Source organism: Centroberyx affinis, unplaced genomic scaffold, assembly GCF_046629955.1.
Source record: "Centroberyx affinis isolate AG114_WGS23_722 - 3 ecotype Tasmania unplaced genomic scaffold, CSIRO-AGI_Caff_v1 ptg000335l_1, whole genome shotgun sequence".
NCBI lineage: Eukaryota > Metazoa > Chordata > Actinopteri > Beryciformes > Berycidae > Centroberyx > Centroberyx affinis.
The window spans coordinates 3,365-23,955 of NW_027279010.1; the positions used below are offsets into that span (position 1 = coordinate 3,365).

Consider the following 20,591-nt stretch of genomic DNA (forward strand, 5'->3'; position numbering starts at 1 on the left):
CGATAGGATCGAAAATATTGCTTATAGTAGAAAACTACACATGCTTCATGAAAATTTGACCTATTACCTTGATTGGGGATCTCTCAGTAACTTGTCGAAAAGTCATCGGACCCATCAATATTCCAATATGGCTGATGCAGTGGTTTATTAAGCAGGTGCTCAAGTTCACCGTTATTATACAAAGAACATCATTGTTCCCATGATGGGACCAGGTGAGCTTAGTCATAGAGGCTTGTCTCTTGTGTCTTGTCATCAAGTTGACTGATGTGTGAATTGAGAGTTGTCATGCACAGACCTATCCAACCTAGCAATTGTATGGTGAAAGCTGAGGAAAATGGTAGGCTGCTTGGGAGAAAAGGGGCCATGGCCAGGGGGAATTTTAGGGTGGTTCTTAAAAGCAAAAATCCACCCTAAGACATGATTCAAGTCATGGTATTCCTATGATGTTGGGCTGTGCAGTGAAGAGGTCTCTTGTGGCTCTCAATAAGAGCGCTTAGACTTTAATTGGTGATATTCAGAGACAATTTCAGGAGCTGCTGACAATGAATTAGACACCATGATGGTATTAGGGTAATTTTCTGGGGTAATGGGCACATTTCCTGGTTCAGATCAGTTAACAATACTATCAATTAAAACACCAAACAAATGCCCAGAGACTGTCGGGTAGTTAAGTCCCCTGCCTTTGTAAGCACCCACTAGCCTAGAATCAAATCTTTTTCAAAGCTTTCTCTCCTGTCTCTTCGCCTCAGTACTTTTTCCTACTGTCTGAATAAAGAATAAATAGCTAATACAAAAGGTGAGTGGACTGCCCATACTCCTACCATAAGACACCTATTAGTTTACAAAGTCAGCCAGTCCTTAAATGTCAGTAGAGCATGCAGCTCCAGAAAATGGCTCTTGAGGATTAGAGTTCTGGCTCTTTGGTTTCCATAGTTATGGGTGTAATAAGTTCAAAAATGTTGGCCCATTTAAGTACATTGGGATTGCATGTTGTCACTTTGGTTTCGGGAAGATTTACTCTTTAAGCATTTTGCAAGTTGTTTCACTCTTTAGTTTTTCCACCACGGGCTCTCCATTTTCTTTCATAGTCATCATTCTTTTGCGGTGCTTCGGTTCTCAACAGTTTAGTTTTTCCACACAGGTAGGTGTGTGTGTGTGTGTGTGTGTGTGTGTGTGTGTGTGTGTGTGTGTGTGTGTGTGTGTGTGTGTGTGTGTGTGTGTGTGTGTGTGTGTGTGTGTGTGTGTGTGTGTGTGTGTGTGTGTGTGTGTGTGTGTGTGTGTGTGTGTGTGTGTGTGTGTGTGTGTGTGTGTGTGTGTGTGTGGCTGACGAGTGAGACCCCGAGGTGGAACATGCAGGTGTAGTGAGCCGGTCTCACAAGCTGCTGCATGCTCAGCTTGAACTCAGATCTGGTTCAAAAATCTCTGAAAAGCCCAATATCAGCAGAGCTTACATAATAAAGGTACCTTGCCCTCTTCTAACAGGTAAATAGTGGTGCTTTCACCTGCCGTTCCCTTTGGTCACAGATGCATGAAGGTCATGTTAGTGCTTAGTTGCAACGGTTGTACTGCCCAATGTTCTTCATAAATTTTCCTCTCTACCCACTCTAATTATATCTTTCATTTTTTTCCTTCCCACCTGTTTCCCCCTTCTCCCTTTATTCTTTTAAACAACTCTTCAATCTCCATCTGTCTCCCTCCTGTACCTCTCCTGTATTCATCTATCCCCACCCACCCCCACCCTCAAGGCAAGACCCCCACAGACAGCGGGGCGGCGGGGGACTATGGGGTGCCCAATCCCGGACCAGCCTTCAAAGAGGTGTGGCAGGTGAAAGTGTGGCCCAAGGGCCTGGGCCAGGCCAAGAACCTGGTGGGCATCTACCGCCTTTGCCTGACCGACAAGACGGTCAATTTTGTCAAGCTCAACTCAGACGCTGCTGCTGTGGTGCTGCAGCTGATGAATGTGCGGCGCTGCGGCCACTCGGAGAACTTCTTCTTCGTGGAGGTGGGCCGCTCTGCCGTGACAGGCCCAGGCGAGTTCTGGATGCAGGTAAGTCTCTAATTTTTGGTCCCTTTTAGGGTGGAAGTATGTTGACTGGGTAATGAATAGTAAATGGGAGGGTTCCACCAAGCTTGAGAGTTTATAACCAACAAAGTGAAAGAATGTGTAATGTGGTCAATTCAGGATTTTCAATTGTAGTTAAATGACGTCCAAAAAGGGATCGAGCATAAATTGAAAATCAAATAGGAAGTAGTATTTGAGCTTCCCTGAATGAAATTAAAATTCAATTGAAATTTTGTTTCCTATGAGAATTTTGAATTAAAATTTCAATTCTAAATTCAAATTCACTTCAAATTCTCTCAAATGATTTGGAATTTTTGATTTTTTCACAACTGTATTTTGCACTGACCACAACCATGATTTGAGCTTACTGTTTGAGAGGGTGTTTGTGTCGTTCCCCAGGTGGATGATTCGGTGGTGGCCCAGAACATGCATGAAACCCTGCTGGAAGCCATGAAGGCACTGAGTGAAGAGTTCCGCCAGCGCAGCAAGTCCCAGTCCAACTCCGGCCCAGGAGGAGGCGCCACTGCCTCCAACCCCATCAGTGTTCCCTCACGCCGCCACCACCCCAACCCGCCCCCCAGCCAGGTGGGCTTCACCCGCCGACCCCGAACCGAGCCCCCTGGAGGGGTGAACAACGGAGGAGGGGGCAACAGTGCCAATGCTTCGCCCACCCCTCGCCACAGCTTCCCCAGGTCTCGCACTGCCAGCGACGGGGGGAAGGGAGATGAAGGAGTAGGGGGGACCACGCCACTCCCAGGCCCAGGCTCCAGCCCCTCCACCAACGGCTCCTGCTCCACCACCCCAATCCTCAGGTCAAAGTCGGCCCGCTCGGCTTCCACCCCAGCTGCTAAAACCCCCCTGGGACTGATGCGCTCCATCTCCACCCCGGCCCCCTCCCCGGCCCCGAGCCTCTCCTCCAGCTCTGGGCACGGCTCTGAGTTTGGAGGGGTGGCGGCTTCTGCTGGTGCTGTGCCTGGGTCTGGCTCCTACAGTCGTGTCCCCTCCCATCGCGCATCTGTCTCGGGCTCACCCAGCGACTACGGCTCTTCGGACGAGTATGGCTCTAGTCCTGGAGAGCACTCGCTCCTCCCTTCACCCAGCCTGCCTGGAGGCTCTGTAGGCAGCATGGGCAGCCAATCCCTTGGTGAGGAGGCAGCCAACTATATCCTAATGGGCCAACGTGGTGGCGGTGGTGGTGGAGGCTGTAGTGAAGGAAGCTCCCCATCCAGCTCCCTACCAGCACAGGGAACAACTGCCTGTGGCTCCCAGCCCCAGACCAGGAGAGTGCTGCGCCGCTCCTCCAGCCGGGAATGTGAAGCTGAGCGCAGGCTGCTGAGTAAGCGGGCTTCCCTACCTCCTATGGCCCTGGAGAGACTCGCCCCGCGGCAGCGCAGAGGTGAGGAACCAACAGAGGAAGACTCAGCCGACTATGCCATCATGTCGCGAAGCACCAGCCGCGAGTCCTTCACTTCCTCCACTTCCTCCTCCACACGGAGAGACTCTGGCATGGCTGCCGGGTCAGCAGGAGGAGGAGGAGGAGGGTACCTGGACGTGGCGGGGGAGTTCAAAGGTGAAGGGGGCGGGGGTGGAGGAGGTGGCGTAGATTTAGGCGTGGATAATGGCTACATGTCCATGTTGCCTGGAGTCACTCAGCCGCCAGTCTCCCTCTCCCACTCGCTGGCGGTCTCCGTCCCCGACTCAGAGTCCAAACCTACTGATGATTACATGGCCATGACCCCCAACAACAGCGTGTCCCCTCCACAGCAGATCCGCCCCCACCGGCCTCCGACGGCTACATGATGATGTCCCCAAATAGCAGCTGCTCCCCCGACCAGCGTGGAGGTCTCTCTGGAGGGGCTTGGGAGGGCAGCGGCAGTGCAGATAGCAGGGCAGGCAGTGACTATATGAACATGTCTCCAATCAGTGCTCGTTCTGTAAACGGCAGCCCTCCGCCTCCTGAGCAAACCGGTCAGTTGGACCCCAATGCTCAACAGCAAGCCCCCAAGATGGTGTACTCTTACTACTCCCTGCCCCGGTCCTATAAACATAACCCCTCCACGGGACACTTTGAAGAGGGGCCCGGCCGAGGCAGAAGGCCCAATGGGGGTTGCAATAGGGGAATGGGTGGAGGGAGGACTATGGGAGGGCGTCAGGAGCCACCAGCAGCAGGCAGTTCAGTGGTTGGACGCCACCTGTCACTCTCCTCTTCCTCTTACTCATCCAGCTCAGCCAGCAGCGAGAGCCTGGGGGAAAGCGATGACCGGGCTGCCCAGGGAGTGAGCACCACAGCTGGGGGAGCTCAGTCCAAAGACGGGAGTGCGCTTCAGCAGAGACGGGGCTCTGGTGGGTTGTCCAAGCAGGGTAGCCACACCAGAAATAGACCAGTGAGCCTGTTTGTGGACGTGTCCAAGGCTAACACCCTCCCGAGGGTCCGTGAGAACCCCCTCCCTCCAGAACCTAAGAGCCCCGGGGAGTACGTGAGCATTGAGTTTAAGGGGGAGAAGTGCAGCCAGGCTGGGGTTGGAGGAGGCCGTGGCAGGGGGCTCAGGCATGGCATGTCACTGCCTCATGGCTCTAGCAGCCAGCAACCCCTACACAGGCCAACCTCCTGCCTAGGGAGCTTCATGCCCCTCTCCCGTAGCCCATCTGCCCCCATCACCCCTCCAGCTGCCTCCGAGTATGTCAACATGGACCTGGGCCCTTCTCCGTCCCCATCGCCCCTCTCCCTCACCCCGCTTGGTTTCCCCTCCTTCCACACCCCTCCCACCCCTCCAACCCTGGCTCATGCCCCCAAAGCCTGTGACGAGAGCATGGCCAGCACTCGTGAAGAGGGCGCCGAGGTGGCTGAGGCGGCCCTTAGGGAGAGCAGAGAGAGCGTCCCATCAGTGGCTGAGTCCCCTACGTCCTGTGGAGACTACACAGAGATGGCCTTTAGCTTGAATAGCAACACCGTCCCCAGGTCATCATCCAATGTCTCGCCCAAAGCCCCTTCCCCCACCAGGACAGATCCCCCTGTTCCAGGACTGTCTCTGGGTCTGGACTTCCCCCTAGCCAAACCGGGGCCCAACCCTGACCACGGGGCTAAAGTCATCCGGGCCGACCCGCAGGGACGCAGGCGACACTGCTCAGAAACTTTCCTGGCGTCTCCCTCCATCCTTACCTCCACCTCTTCCTCCTCCACTTCTACTGCCTCCCTCTTCCCCGAGCATGCCCAAGCCATGGCCCGCCGACTGGGCTTTGACGGCATGCTGTGGGGGAACGGTGCTGTGACTGACCCCTCCTCTCAGTTCAACCTCCCTGGGCAGCAGTCCCTACCCGCTGCCCAGGCTTTGTCCACAGAGCAAGGCCTCAACTACATAGACTTGGACTTGGTCAACAAAGAGAGCCCCCATTCAGGCATGGAGGGGCCCTCAGGTAGCCAGACCCCCTCTCGCCTCTTCTCTGTGTTGGGTGGGGGCTCTGGGGTTGGGGGAGTGGGCGCCGCAGTCAGCAGCAGCAGCAGCTCCAGCCTCAACACATACGCCAGCATCGACTTCTACAAATCAGAGGAGCTGCGGACGCATCAGAACGGAAGCAAGGAGGGAACAGGTAAGAGTTGCCTCTCTCCTTTAGGTATATTTGTCTTACTGTATTCAGTAATCATTTGTCCTCAGCTTTTTTACAATACTTTTACAATACTCCTCAGCTCCTATGAACCCCCCATCTTCTGTTCTGTCTCTCTGTCGTCTCTCTCTCTCGCTCCCTCTCTGCCCTACATGCACTCCGTCACATCATTAAAATGGAAAAGTATAGCCTTTAAGATAATCCAATGGAGCCGAGCAGCCCTTTCCATCTCTGCATTTATTCAAACCCACCTGGCGCCGGATTAGAATGCAGACACCAATCTGATTTGTATGACTGTCTGCATAATCCACAGCATGAGATATAGATCAGCTGTTCTCAAAATTCATAAGCAAATTTCCTTATCTGGGGCTTGGCTTGGCTCTAAAAACCTATGCAGAGTTTTCAGCAGATTTGATTTTGTAAGGCGTTAAAGTCTAGACAACCTAGTGGAATATCAATGAATGTCAATATACCTTGGAAATGAGTATTGATCCTCTTGAGGCGTCTTGAATATTGTGCAAGCATCCACAGACTCAGGCTCACTGACTATATATGAAGAGTTGATCGAGCTCAAAATGCCCTTGCCCTCCTGTAGATTTCAGGGGGGTCAGTTGTAGTAGGTGTTATTTGCATATTTATATCATGATATATGGACAGTAACTGCAATGCTGTAACTGTTTGAGGTGTGTGTGTGTGTGTGTGTGTGTGTGTGTGTGTGGTAGGGGACAATAAGGCCAGATGATGCATTTTCATTGCATTTACAGTTTTCTAGCTGTGGGGGACCACCACAGCTATATGAATGTAAACAATGCTTCAACTGGGTCAGCGTGAGACATTTCCTCATCGAAAAACATTCTCTTTGAGCCCCTGTCTGCGCTAAATTGGCTCGTTAAGAAATAGACGCCTGCAGTTTTAGTAGATAGAGCAGCATTTAAATGGAGGTGTGGATTTATATGCAGCAGTAAAACGCTGAGTAGCCTTGCTTACCTTCCACAGTGGGGCTCTTGTGATGAATGCAGCCTGGCAAGCCTGCTTGTTTATGTAGCACCGCTAGCTTCCACAGCTACTCTTTATGATTTGTACTGGAGGCTGTTTTAGCCTTAAACCTCCGGGGCTTTTGTGGTAAATGTTTCATAGTTCGCCCCCACAGTTGCATTTAATGAAGAATTTATAGTAGCATTAGCTAAAATTCATCATGGGATCTTGTGGTGAGTGTAGCGTAACTGTGCTCCACAGTTGGTTTTCATTTCATTTCCACAGATGGAAATGCACCATCAGCTTGCATCCATACGTTGGTTTTATTGGGAAATATGGGCTGTGATGCTGGACTTAGGCATTGTCAACTAGCTGTGTGTATTTTAAGTGGAAATGCTAGCTAGCTGCCACAGTGGGACCATATGGGCTCTGGCCCTGCCTGCTAGCATGAGTACGTCAGCGGGGCAGCGTGGGGGAGAATGTTACACATTGGCTGTGAATGTTGAGATGGGGCCAGTGTTTCACTCACACGGCTCCCAAATGCCTCTGTACAGTGTTCCCCCTCCTTTCATCCCCCCATTCCGCCTCCCCCTCTTTCCTCCTCCAATAAATGATCCTTTTGTTCGAGTGTTTGTGCCGCGGTGGGCTGGCGGGCCTCAGCAGGGCCAAGCCAACACTAGTGGACTCCTGAAACTGTTCCCTCTTACAGTCCACACTTCATGCCTGTCTTTCTGTCCTACTTCCTTTCTTGCTTCCTTTCTTTCTTTACTGCTGTCTTTGAATCTTTCTTGCTTTCTTCCCATTTGATTACTTGTTTTCATGCTCATCAATTTTTCATCTCCTTTTTCATCCAACATCTAGGCTGATGGATTTTCTAAATTCCTACCCTCCCTTTTGCTCACTCCTCTTACTATTGTTCCACACATTTTTGTTTTTTTCAAAATCCTTCTTGCCTGTATGCCTTTCTTCCCACTCTCTTTTCACATTGTGTCTCACTCCATCTTAAAATGATTGCAGAGACCTTTAAAAATAGATTTTGGTAATGCATTGAGAAGTCTCCCGTTTGCACTGTGCAGTGGAGCAGACAGCAACCAGAGAGAGAGAGAAAGAGAGACAGAGACGGACACGAACAGCCAAAGTGCCCTGATGGTACATGACAACCAGTCCATGGGTTACTATAAACAAAAAAACAGTTTAGAAGCAATTAATTATCTTGTCTGTGTGGATCTGAAGCCTGCTTTTTAAAAGATCTGATGTGCCGTAATTATAGGGACTTTTCCCTGGCAGGCACCAGAGTCTCAGTCTTGCCCAAACTTTTTTGGCACAGAGGGCTAAAGGCTAAAACTTAACAGCAGTGGGCGGGGGGCCAAAAATAATCCTATTGGGCGATGATTATGTAATATGTAATGTGTAAAAATAGCTTGTCAGCTTTTACATTATGAAGGGTGAGCTATTTTTCGTGAAATGTCTTGAAATTAAACAAAATCAACATCAGTCAAATACAAAAAAATGATGTAAGTAGTATATAGTATTTCTACCTTGCTGCAAGGCTGAGTCTCTTTATGCAGGAAATGTGTGTGTGTTTACTGTATTTGTGTATGTCTGCATGCTAATGTATCTGATATTTATGGCAGTTTAGATAGGTCACAGTGGTTTAGATCGTGATGTGCATGTGAGGGGTGTGTGTGTGTGTGTGTGTGTGTGTGTGTATGTGTGTATGTGTTGCTGCTTCCCACATAATGGAGGAGTGTCTTGACCTTCACCAGAACAGAGTGCATTAGTTTATGAACTAGAGAGGGTTTCAGGAGAAAATGTTAACTCAAATTAAATCAGCCACCACTCCCACAGTCTCCTCCAGGAAAAGCATGTGAGAGAATTCTATTATATGTGTTTCCAGCTGTCCCTTACCACCCAATTATTTTATTTCTTTGCCATCTGGAGAAGGATGTGTACGCCAATCTCAAAATAACCCGTAGCCCTTTACATTCCTTCCGCGGGACACTTTCTTTGGAGGATGGAGTTTCAAAACGGAGATAGGCCTGTATTTTGTTGTGACGCAGAAAATAGCCCATGCACAGCCCTAATGTAAAATTTATCCCAGATGCAGCATAAAAAACTAAAGCCGTTATTTCAGAACCTGACAAAGACCCAGATTTGGATGAAAGACACAAGTGAAGTATTGTAAATACCGTTTGTCCTAGAAATCTCAATCACTCGAGCATTGTTGTTGTCATTGTGGACGGCACAGAGAAACAGTCGGGGATGTTTACATATGTTTACTGTAGGCTAATTGTACAAAACTCATGCATGACTGACCAATTGGATCAGTATCTCTGATTGTGTGTTTTCTGTGCACTGTCTGCTAGAGCAGCCCCACACACAATTTCTAGGAGCAAATTAATCCTAGCGTTTCTTTTATCCTACTTAGAATAACAGATGGGTGGGGTTTACTCAGCAGGACAATTGAGTTAGTTAAGTTGTTACACATAAAAGTGTAACAAGTTGACTTTCTATTATTCTTTCTGGCACTCAGTGTATTGTCCCATGTGACAAACATGCAAACTAAAACCAAGATGAAATCAGTGTTGTAAACTAAAATAAACTAAGAGACTTTGTGAAAAAACTAAAACTGAACTAAAACTATCTTGTCTACATGTAAAATGAAATAAAATAAAATACAAAAATATGTATAAAATGTCTTTAGCTTTTGTGTTTTTGTATATGTGCAGGGTTGAAAAGATGAATGAATTTGGGGTAGAGAATTTTTGGCTATTTTTACTGAACACCAACTGAAAAATTAATGTAAATACATTTTAAAAATAATGTAGGATTTATTGCTTCTATCATTATAGTACCTCTAGAAACAAATTGCACCCCTACCAGAAATACTGAAACCAAGTAAAAGCTAAACTAAAACTACCAAACCCACAGTGAAAACTAAGTAAAACTAAACTGAAATTTGAAAAAAAGAAAGAAAACTACAGTATATAAAAAAAAATAAAACTAATGAAAAATCCTAAACTATAATATAGCGTTGACTCAAATCTGCCAGTAGCATGGAGTTTAGCGGTAACGCTACCTGTGCTCCTGGCACACGAGAGCCAGTTGGCACGTTCTCACTTCCTCAAAGTCCCATGTCATGTCGGCCAGGAGGAGGTAAACATACTTAAAGTCAGTCATTGGAGCAACCTGGAACACGCACGCACGCACATACACACACACACACTTAAACACACAAACACGCAGGCTGCTGTCTGTGGCTCTGTTAGTTAGCAGTCAAGTGCAGTCAAGACATTTGAAGTGATGTGTAATCCACCCCCCCCCCCCCCACCTCCCCGTCTGTCTGTCTGACTGAACGCTTCTCCTTGAATGGAGGCTGGGTGTCAGAAATGGGAGACATAACCTATCTGAAGGGGTATTGACAGTATTTGCAGAGCACAATAGTATTGGGGGCAGCAATTGTATAGATTTCTTTTTATTAAATTAAGTATTTCTGATTAGTTAATCAGACTGTTGCGTAAAATGACCAGACTGCTGTAGTCACCCGAGTATTTATTTAGTTGGACACAGTCCCGCTTTTGTCTTATGCACAATGTACTATACATTCCGTGTTGCAACGAACAACACATGCATTCTTTCCTACACACACACACACACACACACACACACACACTTTGCCCTAAGCGTCACCCTCTTTTGGGGGTCATGTCCCATCCACGTGGTTGTGTTTTACGTAACACTAGCGCTGTTACTCTAACCTGGCGTTGGCCACACCAAGCAAGACAAGGCTGTCTCTAATCCCCGAAAGGAACGCTGTGTGTGTGTGTGTGAGAGAGAGAGAGAGAGAGAGAGAGAGAGAGAGAGCGTGTCTGCATGCAAGTGTCTGCACACTCATTTGTTTATCTGTTTTGCTTTTTTACCCTCATCCGTGTTGTTTGAGCTGGAGGCGGATGCGGCGGCGGCCCGCTGAGTCGAGTTAGCCTCTGAGTGAAGCGGCTGACATTTATACCGAGTGTAAATACACACAGATGTAGATCCAAAATACCAGGACTGAGCGTCCGAGGCCAATTCCCAGGACGCTGTTGGACTCTTGAATATCCTGGCTCTCTCCTCGTATAATTAGTGCTGCGTACTGACTTGTCATTGTGGGCAAAGAAAGAAAATAGAAACTCCCGACAGCTGAATCTTATTTAAGTTTTGATTTTCAGAATCGTGTATCTCACTTGGATTCGGTGTCTTGCTCAGGGGCACTTCAGCAGCCATGGTCACAATACAGGTGGTATTAGCCATCTTTCCAGTTGTTGCCTCTAATTTAAGCGGTTTCGGTGCTGCAATTGAAACCAGGAGAGCTGCTTTTTTACTATTTTATGAATAAGAACATTTCATAATATGTGATTTTAACTTGAAGTTGGCCTCCCTGACTTCCAAACCCACTTTTCCAAACTCGGGACACTATGCAAACGCTTTCCATCTGGTTGTATTCCACAGTTGTGTAATAACAGTATGAATATACATATTCAACTCTGCAAGGTGGGAGGTGCAGCGCCGCATGTTATGATTACATAATCCGTATCAAGGTGGAAATTAGATTGTATTTGTCCATATTACAAACTCGCCTGGGATACATTAGCCTAATTATAGCATTACACAACTGATTTGCCCCCATGGGAAGACGCAGAACAACCTGCAGAGTTTGGACAGCAGATAAGCCTAAAACCCTGTTCCTATCTAGTTTAAGTAAATAAAAAGTCATATTTCTGTGTTTATCTTGTACTTTCCCCCAGACATTTGATACGCTTCTTTGAATACCATCACATAGAAGTGGAGGTCAGTAGGCACGGCAACCAAGGATTTTTTAGACGGTTTGTTTTTGTTACAGTCAAGGCCGTTTGATTTTCTGAAGTCCGGTTTGCTTTGTTTGGGTGGTCTGTTCTGGGAGTCACCAAACTCGCTCCGTGCATAGCAACAACTCTCCGCTGTTTGGGTTTTGGGGGAGTGCTGAAGGCTGTGTTTGTGTGTGTGTGTGTCCATCCCCATGCACATGTGTTTATGGACTTGAAGGTTGGGTAGTTTTTCCCCCCACTGACTTCAAGCACATACCATTTGATGAGGTCATCTCCGTGCGCCGCGGCAACCGCCAGTTGTGGATTGTCTCACTACAGGCCCTCGCCTCGGTCCAATTTGGCGAATGGAGTAATCCATGTTGAATACCTCCACTCACACACACACACACACACACACACACAGCTCCACATATACAGCTTTGTGATGGATGATCAAACCATCCGCCGCAAAAACACACACACCGCTGCTCACCATGCAGAATTGAGCGTGACATGGCCGACGGCAGCAACAGTCAGCAGAACTTTGCCAGGCTTTCAACACGAAGGCAACAATACCTTTTACAAATCTCTAGAAGTCCGGAGCAGCTCTTACCTATAAAGAAATAATGGTGAACTCTGCTCTGCACACAGGATTTTTCTGCTCCATTGTGCTATCAACACTGTGGAGCTTTCTACAGGGGTGTGTGTGTGTGTGTGTGCGCGCGGGTGTATGAGTATGATCCAGAGCCGGTAAAAAGTCTGTAGTGTGAGAGCAGGGGACAGTAACAGCCAATAGAGGCTTTGCAGTTGCATCACAAATCTCCTAGCAACCGTGTCTGTCGCCATCATGGTCGTCCATTGAACAATTGTCTGTGTGCAAATAAAGGCTAAATATATAACAACCAGGCTAGACAAGGAGACATACCTGAAAAACATTGTTGCTGTGAGGGTGAAGGTCAATTCAGTGACGTTATAAGTAAAAGTGAATAGTCTGATAAGGTGGATTTGTTTCCAAAGTTGAGTTGCTGTGACGCAGTAAACCGTTGTGTCTTTAGCCTAGTCTCTACTCCAAAACAGCTTGAGAAGAATCAGTTCAGTTAACCTGAAAAAAAGAGAGTTGGTTTTTGGCTTCGTTAGCTAGCTAACTAGCGAGCAGGCTAATATAGCAAACATGCCACTACTAACACTAATGTTTGCTTCTGCTAGATGCGCTAGCTAGTGCACAAATCAGATGTGTTTACAATAAGACAGTGACGGTTAGCTAACCAGATCGTATAGCGTAAAAATGAATGGACACAGTGAATGGATGCACAAGTGACGTCACCTCATCTGGACAGTAAGTGACTTTACTAAGATCGGTTTCCACATCATTAGATGCATTTGCTTTAGCGCCATCATGTGCCGGTAATGTTCAACAACAGCACAGGTGGACGAGTATCAGGTAATATCTCTGGTGTGGGAGTCTGTGTGTGGCAAAGACATTTTGGAAAGTCAGTATGATACATGACAGTTTGTTATATATCCATCCCCACCATTTAAAATGAAGTGGAAAAAATATTTTTGGGCAGGACTGCAGTCCTGCGACTGGCTGCTTGTCACTATTGTTGCCCAAGCACTGAGGACCTCCAACATGGCCGCCAGAGGGTGCGTTATGCATTACGACACACAAAAAAAGTAGTTACTGCTTTTTGCCTTTGCAGAGCATTACTGTTAGGATTTGCATTCACGTGAGCGTCTGTGTATGTGTGTGTGTGTGTGTGTGTGTGTGTGTGTGTGTGTGTGTGTGTGTGTATGTGTGTTGCCTCAGGTCGACTCTGCCGCCGACTAATCTCCCATTGACTACAGTGTGAGAGAAAAGAGGAAATGGAAGGATTTGGTTCTGTAAGATGAATAGAGACCTAATCTCTACTGTGTGTGTGTGTGTGTGCTTGGTTTTTTGGGCTGTGTTTGTGCGTGTGTGTGTGTGTGTGTGTGTGTGCTTGGTTTTTTGGGCTGTGTTTGTGCGTGTGTGTGTTTGTACTTCAGGGAAAGAGCGCGCTGCCTTTGCTACCTCACACAATACAGTCTCTCTCTCTCTCGCACTTGTTGAACCTTTATTATACCTTTATATACCTTTTGTTTGCAACCCCATTCTCCTTCATTCTCCATTAAGATATAATGCTGGTCAGTTGAACTATTCCGTTTTCCCTCTTTGTTCCACTCTCCTCTGCAATATCGCAGTTTGCCGTTGAAAGGAAACTTTTCTCGCTTCGGTGTTTGCATGAGTTCATGCGCAATATTTACCATCACTCTTACATATTTGCTATTATACTATTACTATTTGTCTCATTTTGACAGACTTCAAAAGGCCCTTTCATTGAGTGTTGTTGACAGTCAAACACTGAGACTGGACACGCCGGCTAGCAAGGAGAATGGAGGAGAAACGCTCGTCATGGTTACAGTATAGAGGGAGAGATGCTGAGCGAAGGACGAGTGAGAGAGAGGGAGGGAGAGAATGGACGGGAGAACGTGGGTGTCTGAGAAAGAGAAGAGTGACGGTGAAGTGGGAGAGAGGGAAGGGGCGTCTTCGGATACAAGAGGTGGTTGAAGGGCTTTGACGTCGGCGAAAGGGAGGGAAGTGAGTCTGGTGTTTTGTTGCCTTGGCGATGCCAGTGAAGACGCACCAGTCCTGTCTCTGTCAGCCTCCGCTCATTCTCCCTCCTTTCTCTCGCACTCTCCTCGCTCCTTCATTCGCTACTCCTGTCTCTCTCATCTCTCCCTTTTTCGCTCACTTTTTGGCTCCCCTCTCTCTCTCCCTCTCTTCGTTTCGCTCCCACCACGTTATCGTCCGCAGTTTGTTTCTTTTTACTCATCCTCCCTAGACCTTGGCCAGGCTGCACTATCCATCTCCCACCACATGCCATTTTGCAGGTCTACACAAGCACTTGGCCTTCCTGTTTGGCGTGATCTTGCCGATAGTGGTGGGAAAGTGAATGAACGAAAAGTGTGTGTGTGTGTGTGTGTGTGGTGTGTGACTTTGCGGGTGTATCCATGGGGTCAGGGTGAGAGCGACAGACCTGAGTGGCTTCATTCTTGCTCTCATCACATGAACTGCAAGCCCGAGGAGGGAGAGATCGGCTGATAGGACGAGGAAGTGAACATGTGTTTCTGCGTGTTCAAAAACAACACAGAGATAAGGGTGTGTGTGTGTGTGTGTGTGTGTGTGTGTGTGTGTGTGTGTGTAAGTAATTCCAGTAATTCCAGACGCCCAATGGGGGTCAGCTCTTGTTTCCGGCCCCTAATGTAATAGACACACCCATCCGGTACTGAACAGGTATCACCTACACACACACGCACACACACACACACACACACACACAGCTACCTTATCTAATTCTTTATTGCTTGTCGTATTTAAACAAAAAGCTAAACATACACACAGATGCACACTTCTAATGATATCACAACTCAACCTATTAAGCAAATATAGGTTGATCTAATAAGGGAAGTGTTTGATGATAAGGCATGCGGGAAATCACTGGGCTGAAAATAGAGGAAAGGGGAATTATTTGGGAGGAATGCAGCCACCACAATCCACAAGCTATCGCAGTTTTATTTGTTATTTACTCAGGGAAGAACCGCTCTTTTTCAGCAACGCCTTGCTTCACCTTCATTGGGTTACACACACACACACACACACACACCAGGGAGCCGGCTGTCCGCTGCAGCGTTTAGGGGGTGAAGTGGCTTGCTCAAGGGCACCTCGACGGGAGTTGAAGCGCGGCCCTTCTTTTGTGTGTGTGTGTGTGTGTGTGTGTGTGTTTCTGGCGAGCTGGCTGGCCAAGCGCATGGTAATTAGGTAGTAAAACCTCAGCTAATGGCTCAGTACTCTAGTCATGTTTTGACTGACTAGTGCCTTATTCAGATGCATTTGGCACACTACACACACACACACAGAGCGGCAGGGGAATGAATTGTATTGGCAGCTTGGTCAGTCAAAGAGGCGCCGCTGGACAGACTATGGCTCTGTGTGTGTGTGTGTGTGTGTGTGTGTGTGTGTGTGTGTGTGTGTGTGTGTGGCTAGTCTGTGCCTACTGGACCATTCAACTTGTCATTGGATATGACAGAAAAGCATTTAATTACCGTACCTGTGCCCGCTTGCTTTCAATTCAGAGCTCTTGAGTTGCATTAAAGGTCTCATGTTGTTTTGTTTACACACACACACAAATACACACACAAATACACACACACACACACACACACACACACACACACATAAGTCTTGGGATTGGGTTGCTCTCCTTAGGAAAGGCTGAGACAGATCTCTAAGCCAATCACATTGCAGGAAGCAGGGATCAGCCAAAAGCTGCTCACCTACCTAATGGTCAAAGTAACCTTGACTGTTCTGGCACTGGCCTACCTAGACTACTACTACTACTACAACACACACACACACACACACACACACACACACACACACACACACACACACACACACACACACAGACAGACACACACACACTTCCCGTCTCTTTTGTCAATACTGTTTTGCTCATTCTCTTTCGAACAAAGCTCGGCTGGCCCACAATGCGACCTCCCCTCCACTCTCCCAATCTCTCCTTCTTCCCCTCCTCTTCCTGTCTTTTCTTTTTTCTTGGTTTCCCCCAGTGGCCTTTTTGTTTGCTCTCCCTTTTTCCCTCTCTAGACTTTCTTTTTTTTTCCCTTCTCATAATCATGTTCCACGGATTAAGGAGCTTTTCAACTTGGTGTGCGAGCGGTGTTTGTGTTCAAGGTGTTTGTGCTTGTGTGTGTGTGTGTGTGTGTGTGTGTGTGTGTGTGTGAATGAATGAATGAATGCGCCTCTTGTGGGGTCACTGTGGGCTGTGGCAGCCCATCAGATATCATAAACACGCTCTGCTTTGATTTAATGTAATTAAACCTCAGAAGGGGTTTCGAGATAACTCACAGGGCTTGTCTACACTTGTCTACATGCTAACGTCCCATAGTGTGTGTTGTTTTTAGCCAACGGGCTTCACCGCCCAAGTTAGGTTTGGGCACCTGCTGTATCAGATTATGTCTCTGTGTGTGTGTGTGAATGTGTCTCAATGTAACTGATATTACTATACTGTGCATAATGTGTGTACATGTCTGTGTGCATGTGTCAGTTTGAATGCATTGGTTTATTGCAACATCAACTTGGACATTCTATTATGTGTGTGTGTGTGTGTGTGCATGCGTGTGCCACTCTGAGTCATGCTTCTTGGTGTATTTCTATATCAACTTGTGCATTCTTCTGTGTGTGTGTGTGTGGTTATGTGCGTGCCTGCATGAGTGTGTGTGTGTGTGTGTGTGCGTGCCAGCACCCTGTGTGAGCGTGGTCCTGGCTACAGAGCGCTGATTGTGTGCTGTGGTATGGGATGTATGCCGGCCCAGAGAGCGCAGCGCCCAGCCGAAAGCACCGAGCAGCCACCCACCGGCCCGACGGGGTTACTGAGTGCACAGTTGGGAGGAGGGACTGCTTCCCTCCTTTCAAACCCGCACTCCTTACTTATTTGTCTTCTCTCTCTCTCCCTCCTCTCTCCTCACACTCTCCCTCTTCCAGGAGAATGTTTGAGCTGCTCTCTCTCCTTTTCTCCAGCTTTGCTTTTTCTGTCTGTCTCTGATTTGTTCTTTTATTTTGTCTTCTGTGTTCTTCGCACTCCTTGTGTTTGTTTCTCCGTCAATCTCTCCCTCTCTTCTCTGTCTGTCTCTCTCCCCACATTAATTTCTCTTACACTGTTGGTTTTGGCTTTTTTTTTTTCTCTTTTCGCACGCACACACATCTCTGTTCTGGCTCAGTTGGGTGTCTCGATCTTGGGCGGCCTATGTCAACACTACACCAACGCTGCTCCCCATGTCTCCAGCATGATCTGTGTGTGTGTGTGTGTGTGTGTGTGTGTGTGTGTGTGTGTGGTTAGGGTTATGTCTCATTGGATTCGGGGCCATGGCATCGCTCAGCTGCTGCTTCTCTAACTGGGTTTGTCTGTAAAGAGCTTAGCGCCGGTGGGCGTTGGAGAGCACTAAGCTGATTACCGTCTACTAATGAGCCACTTCTCACATGGAGAACGTGTGTGTTTGTGTGTGTGTGTGTGTGTGTACTTCTGTCTGGCTATGATGGTGTTTGTTTACGTGGCTGCATGGGGTGTCAGTACGTGTACTTATATATATATATATATATGTGTGTGTGTGTGTGTGTCAGGCCGGACGGATCAGGTGGAGGGTTAATGCAGAGAGGGTCGGCCTGGAGGGGATGAGTGGAGGTCAGAGTTGATCTCGGGGTCGGCCGAAGTGCTGACGGCGAGAACAGGCCGAGAATCCATTTAAGACTCATGCAGATGGGGTCAAGTTATTCTCAGACCGGCCAATACAAAACCCTATGTTTTTTCCCACTTTGGCTTTGACACTAAAGCCGAGGTCAGACTACAAGAACTGTGTCCGACGAGGCCAGCTCACACTAACCGACTGGTGTTCAGTTAATGCTGGCCGTCCCGTCTGGAAGCTGTTTTGCCCTACATGGCGGGACAAAGACGAGGCGGCACATACATGAAAACGTTTCCCCCATTCGTCTGGAACAGTTCACTGTAAATGCAGTTACAAAATAGATGTTCTATCGTTTCTTGCTCCATATATTACAAATGTATTTTGAAGTGACATCATTAAAAGGAGAAATCTTTTAACTTAATTTGTAGTGCATATGTGGATTGATCCAGGCACATTTCCATTTTATACCTCCATTATATTAGGTATATTCCTCCAAATAACAACTATATATATATATAGCAACTTAACAAGAGTGGAGCAGGAGTTGGAAATCTCCACTGATGCAAACTATCTACTCCAACTGAGTGGGTGTTATTAAAAGCAAATTTTTTCCAGTTCATCTTCTTTTTTTTCCCCTTGAGCTAAACTCCCATTGGCAGTTAACGGTGTCACTCTCAGATTTCAGTCTTGATAAGTCTTGCACTGCTTCACGCTACATGATGATGTTTGAAAAAATCTTCATCCTGAGTCGTCAGGAGGGCAAGAGTCTCCAGTCTTGAAACTGTTCACACTACTGGATAATGTGTGTAATGATCTAGCCTTTAGTTGCCATGACTAGGAAACCCAAAGGGAGGTATAACAGGGAATGTGTCCAAGCCACGCCCCTCAACATACCTTTGTACTATGAAAGTGTTATTGTAGCAAAACACCTGAGAACTTGCATGTTGGAATTTACACTCCTGTGTCCTAAATTTGAATTCACAGAAAGGAATCAGTATATGAATGAATGGAATTCAAGCTGCAAACTTGTAATATATTTGCGCAAATTAATTAATTAATTTTTTTTTAGTTCAACTCAATTCAAATGGCAAAACTGTGCGCTCTCACTTTCGCTACAAGTGTTGCAGGGCATTTGCTGCAAAAGTATGTCATTTATTCAAATACTGACTTGCATTTGTAAATCTTTTCTGTGAATTAAAATTGAATGTATGAAAGTGTGTGAATATTTTCTGAGTGTAAATTCCAACATGCAAGTTCTCAGGTTTTTGCTACAATAATACCTTCCATATTGTTGCCCTCAACACATTGGTCCCTCCTTACAATCCTTACAGAGGAAGGATCTGTTGTAAGTTTGATTCATTCTTAAGTGAATTCAGCTGTAGTTTGCTTGCACACGATCATATGTCAAAACGATTGTCTGTCATGACGGCTGGAGGTCAGACAGACCAAGGTGTTTGGGTTTAGGCGGACAGTAACCAGTAACCATCATGCAGTTCTTCTAGAAACACAGAAGGCTGGATGTTTGAAAGTTTAAAACATGGTGTAAAGCAAGGGGAGGAAACACAAATATTACAGCAGAGGTATTTTCATCAGTAGCTTCAGCCAGCCAATCCAGCCATCCAGCCAGTAAAACCTTAAGGGCTTTCTGCAAAGTGGAAACCAGGTTTGAAAACTGGGTGGGACGAAGAAAGAAGAAAGAAAGAAGAAAGAAGAAACAAAGAACAGGGGGAGCACGGGACCAGGGGAAACGGCCAGCTTTCAACTTCATGCCGATTGCTCAACTCTGGCTGTCTATAGGGAAACTACAGGCTAGACATTTAGCTGAGCAAGTTACCACACTCACACATGGCCTAGTTTTTCACTTACCCAATGCTGACACGTCTACCAGGGTCCATGTTCTCTGCAGGCTTCCCGAGCAGCAGCGCTGATCTGGAAGCAGCCAGACGTTTTCAATACAATCTGGAAGCCAAATTGACAAAGAATCAAGAATCTGATTTCATCTCAAAGAAACAACTGCTGTTCAAATCTGGACACGTGGACAGAGAAACACATTTTAGATTTACCCTTGACTGTGCCTCACACTCTCACACACACACACACTGCCTCTGTCAATCAAACACCAGAGCACCCATCTGCATACAAACATGAACAAAATTGAGTATGTAGCCCACCCGCCCCCCCCCGTCCAACACTTCCCTTAGGCAAGACTGGTTCAATCTTGTATATGGCGACTAAGAGAGAGAGAGAGAGAAGAACAAACAGTCCCTCAGCCCGCCTTATGTAACTTGTCAGTGCAGATTGAATGAACGAGGAGGGATGTTTACTCACCGCTGCCATTATTGGCCTGAAAATGGTCGTTAACCTTCAGAGGGCCGCTTCGACGCAGCGTCACCGCAGCGTCAGCAGCGTCACTGGACTCAGTGTTAGAACCAGCAGCTTCCTGTGTTTGCTGGGACTGTGTTACATTGCACAGGGGGGGGGGGGGGGGTACATGTTAGCACATGTACCTGCTGGAAAATTTTGCTCAGCCCACCCAAAAAAATCGAATAAATAAGACTTTACCAACGCTGAACAGTGAACAATTGCTTGTACACTTAGAGACGTCCTTCCTATGACTTAAAATTTAAGTTAAATTGATTTCTTGACCCAAGTTTCTGTCTCTGTTAGTTTCATAGTGAAAACAATAATCATCTAATGGCGGAAAACCCACTTCTTTATCACACCCAGAATCTAATCAATTGATCTTTGGCCAAAGGTCCAATCTATCCACCAAATGTCATGGAAATATATCCATATGTTTTCATACGTTCAGATGCACAGACAAAATAAGGGGAGAAAACATAACCTCC

General features: G+C 47.0%; 1 protein-coding gene across 1 annotated transcript in view; it reads left to right on the forward strand.

The window, feature by feature from the left end:
• The first annotated feature begins 202 nt into the window (after positions 1-202).
• Positions 203-20,591, forward strand: part of LOC139641054 (insulin receptor substrate 1-B-like) — a 34,146-nt gene continuing 13,757 nt past the window's right edge. The window contains 4 exon segments of the mRNA XM_071515284.1: positions 203-212; positions 1,746-2,047; positions 2,462-3,830; positions 3,833-5,650. Coding sequence (XP_071371385.1) covers positions 203-212; positions 1,746-2,047; positions 2,462-3,830; positions 3,833-5,650 — 3,499 coding nt within the window.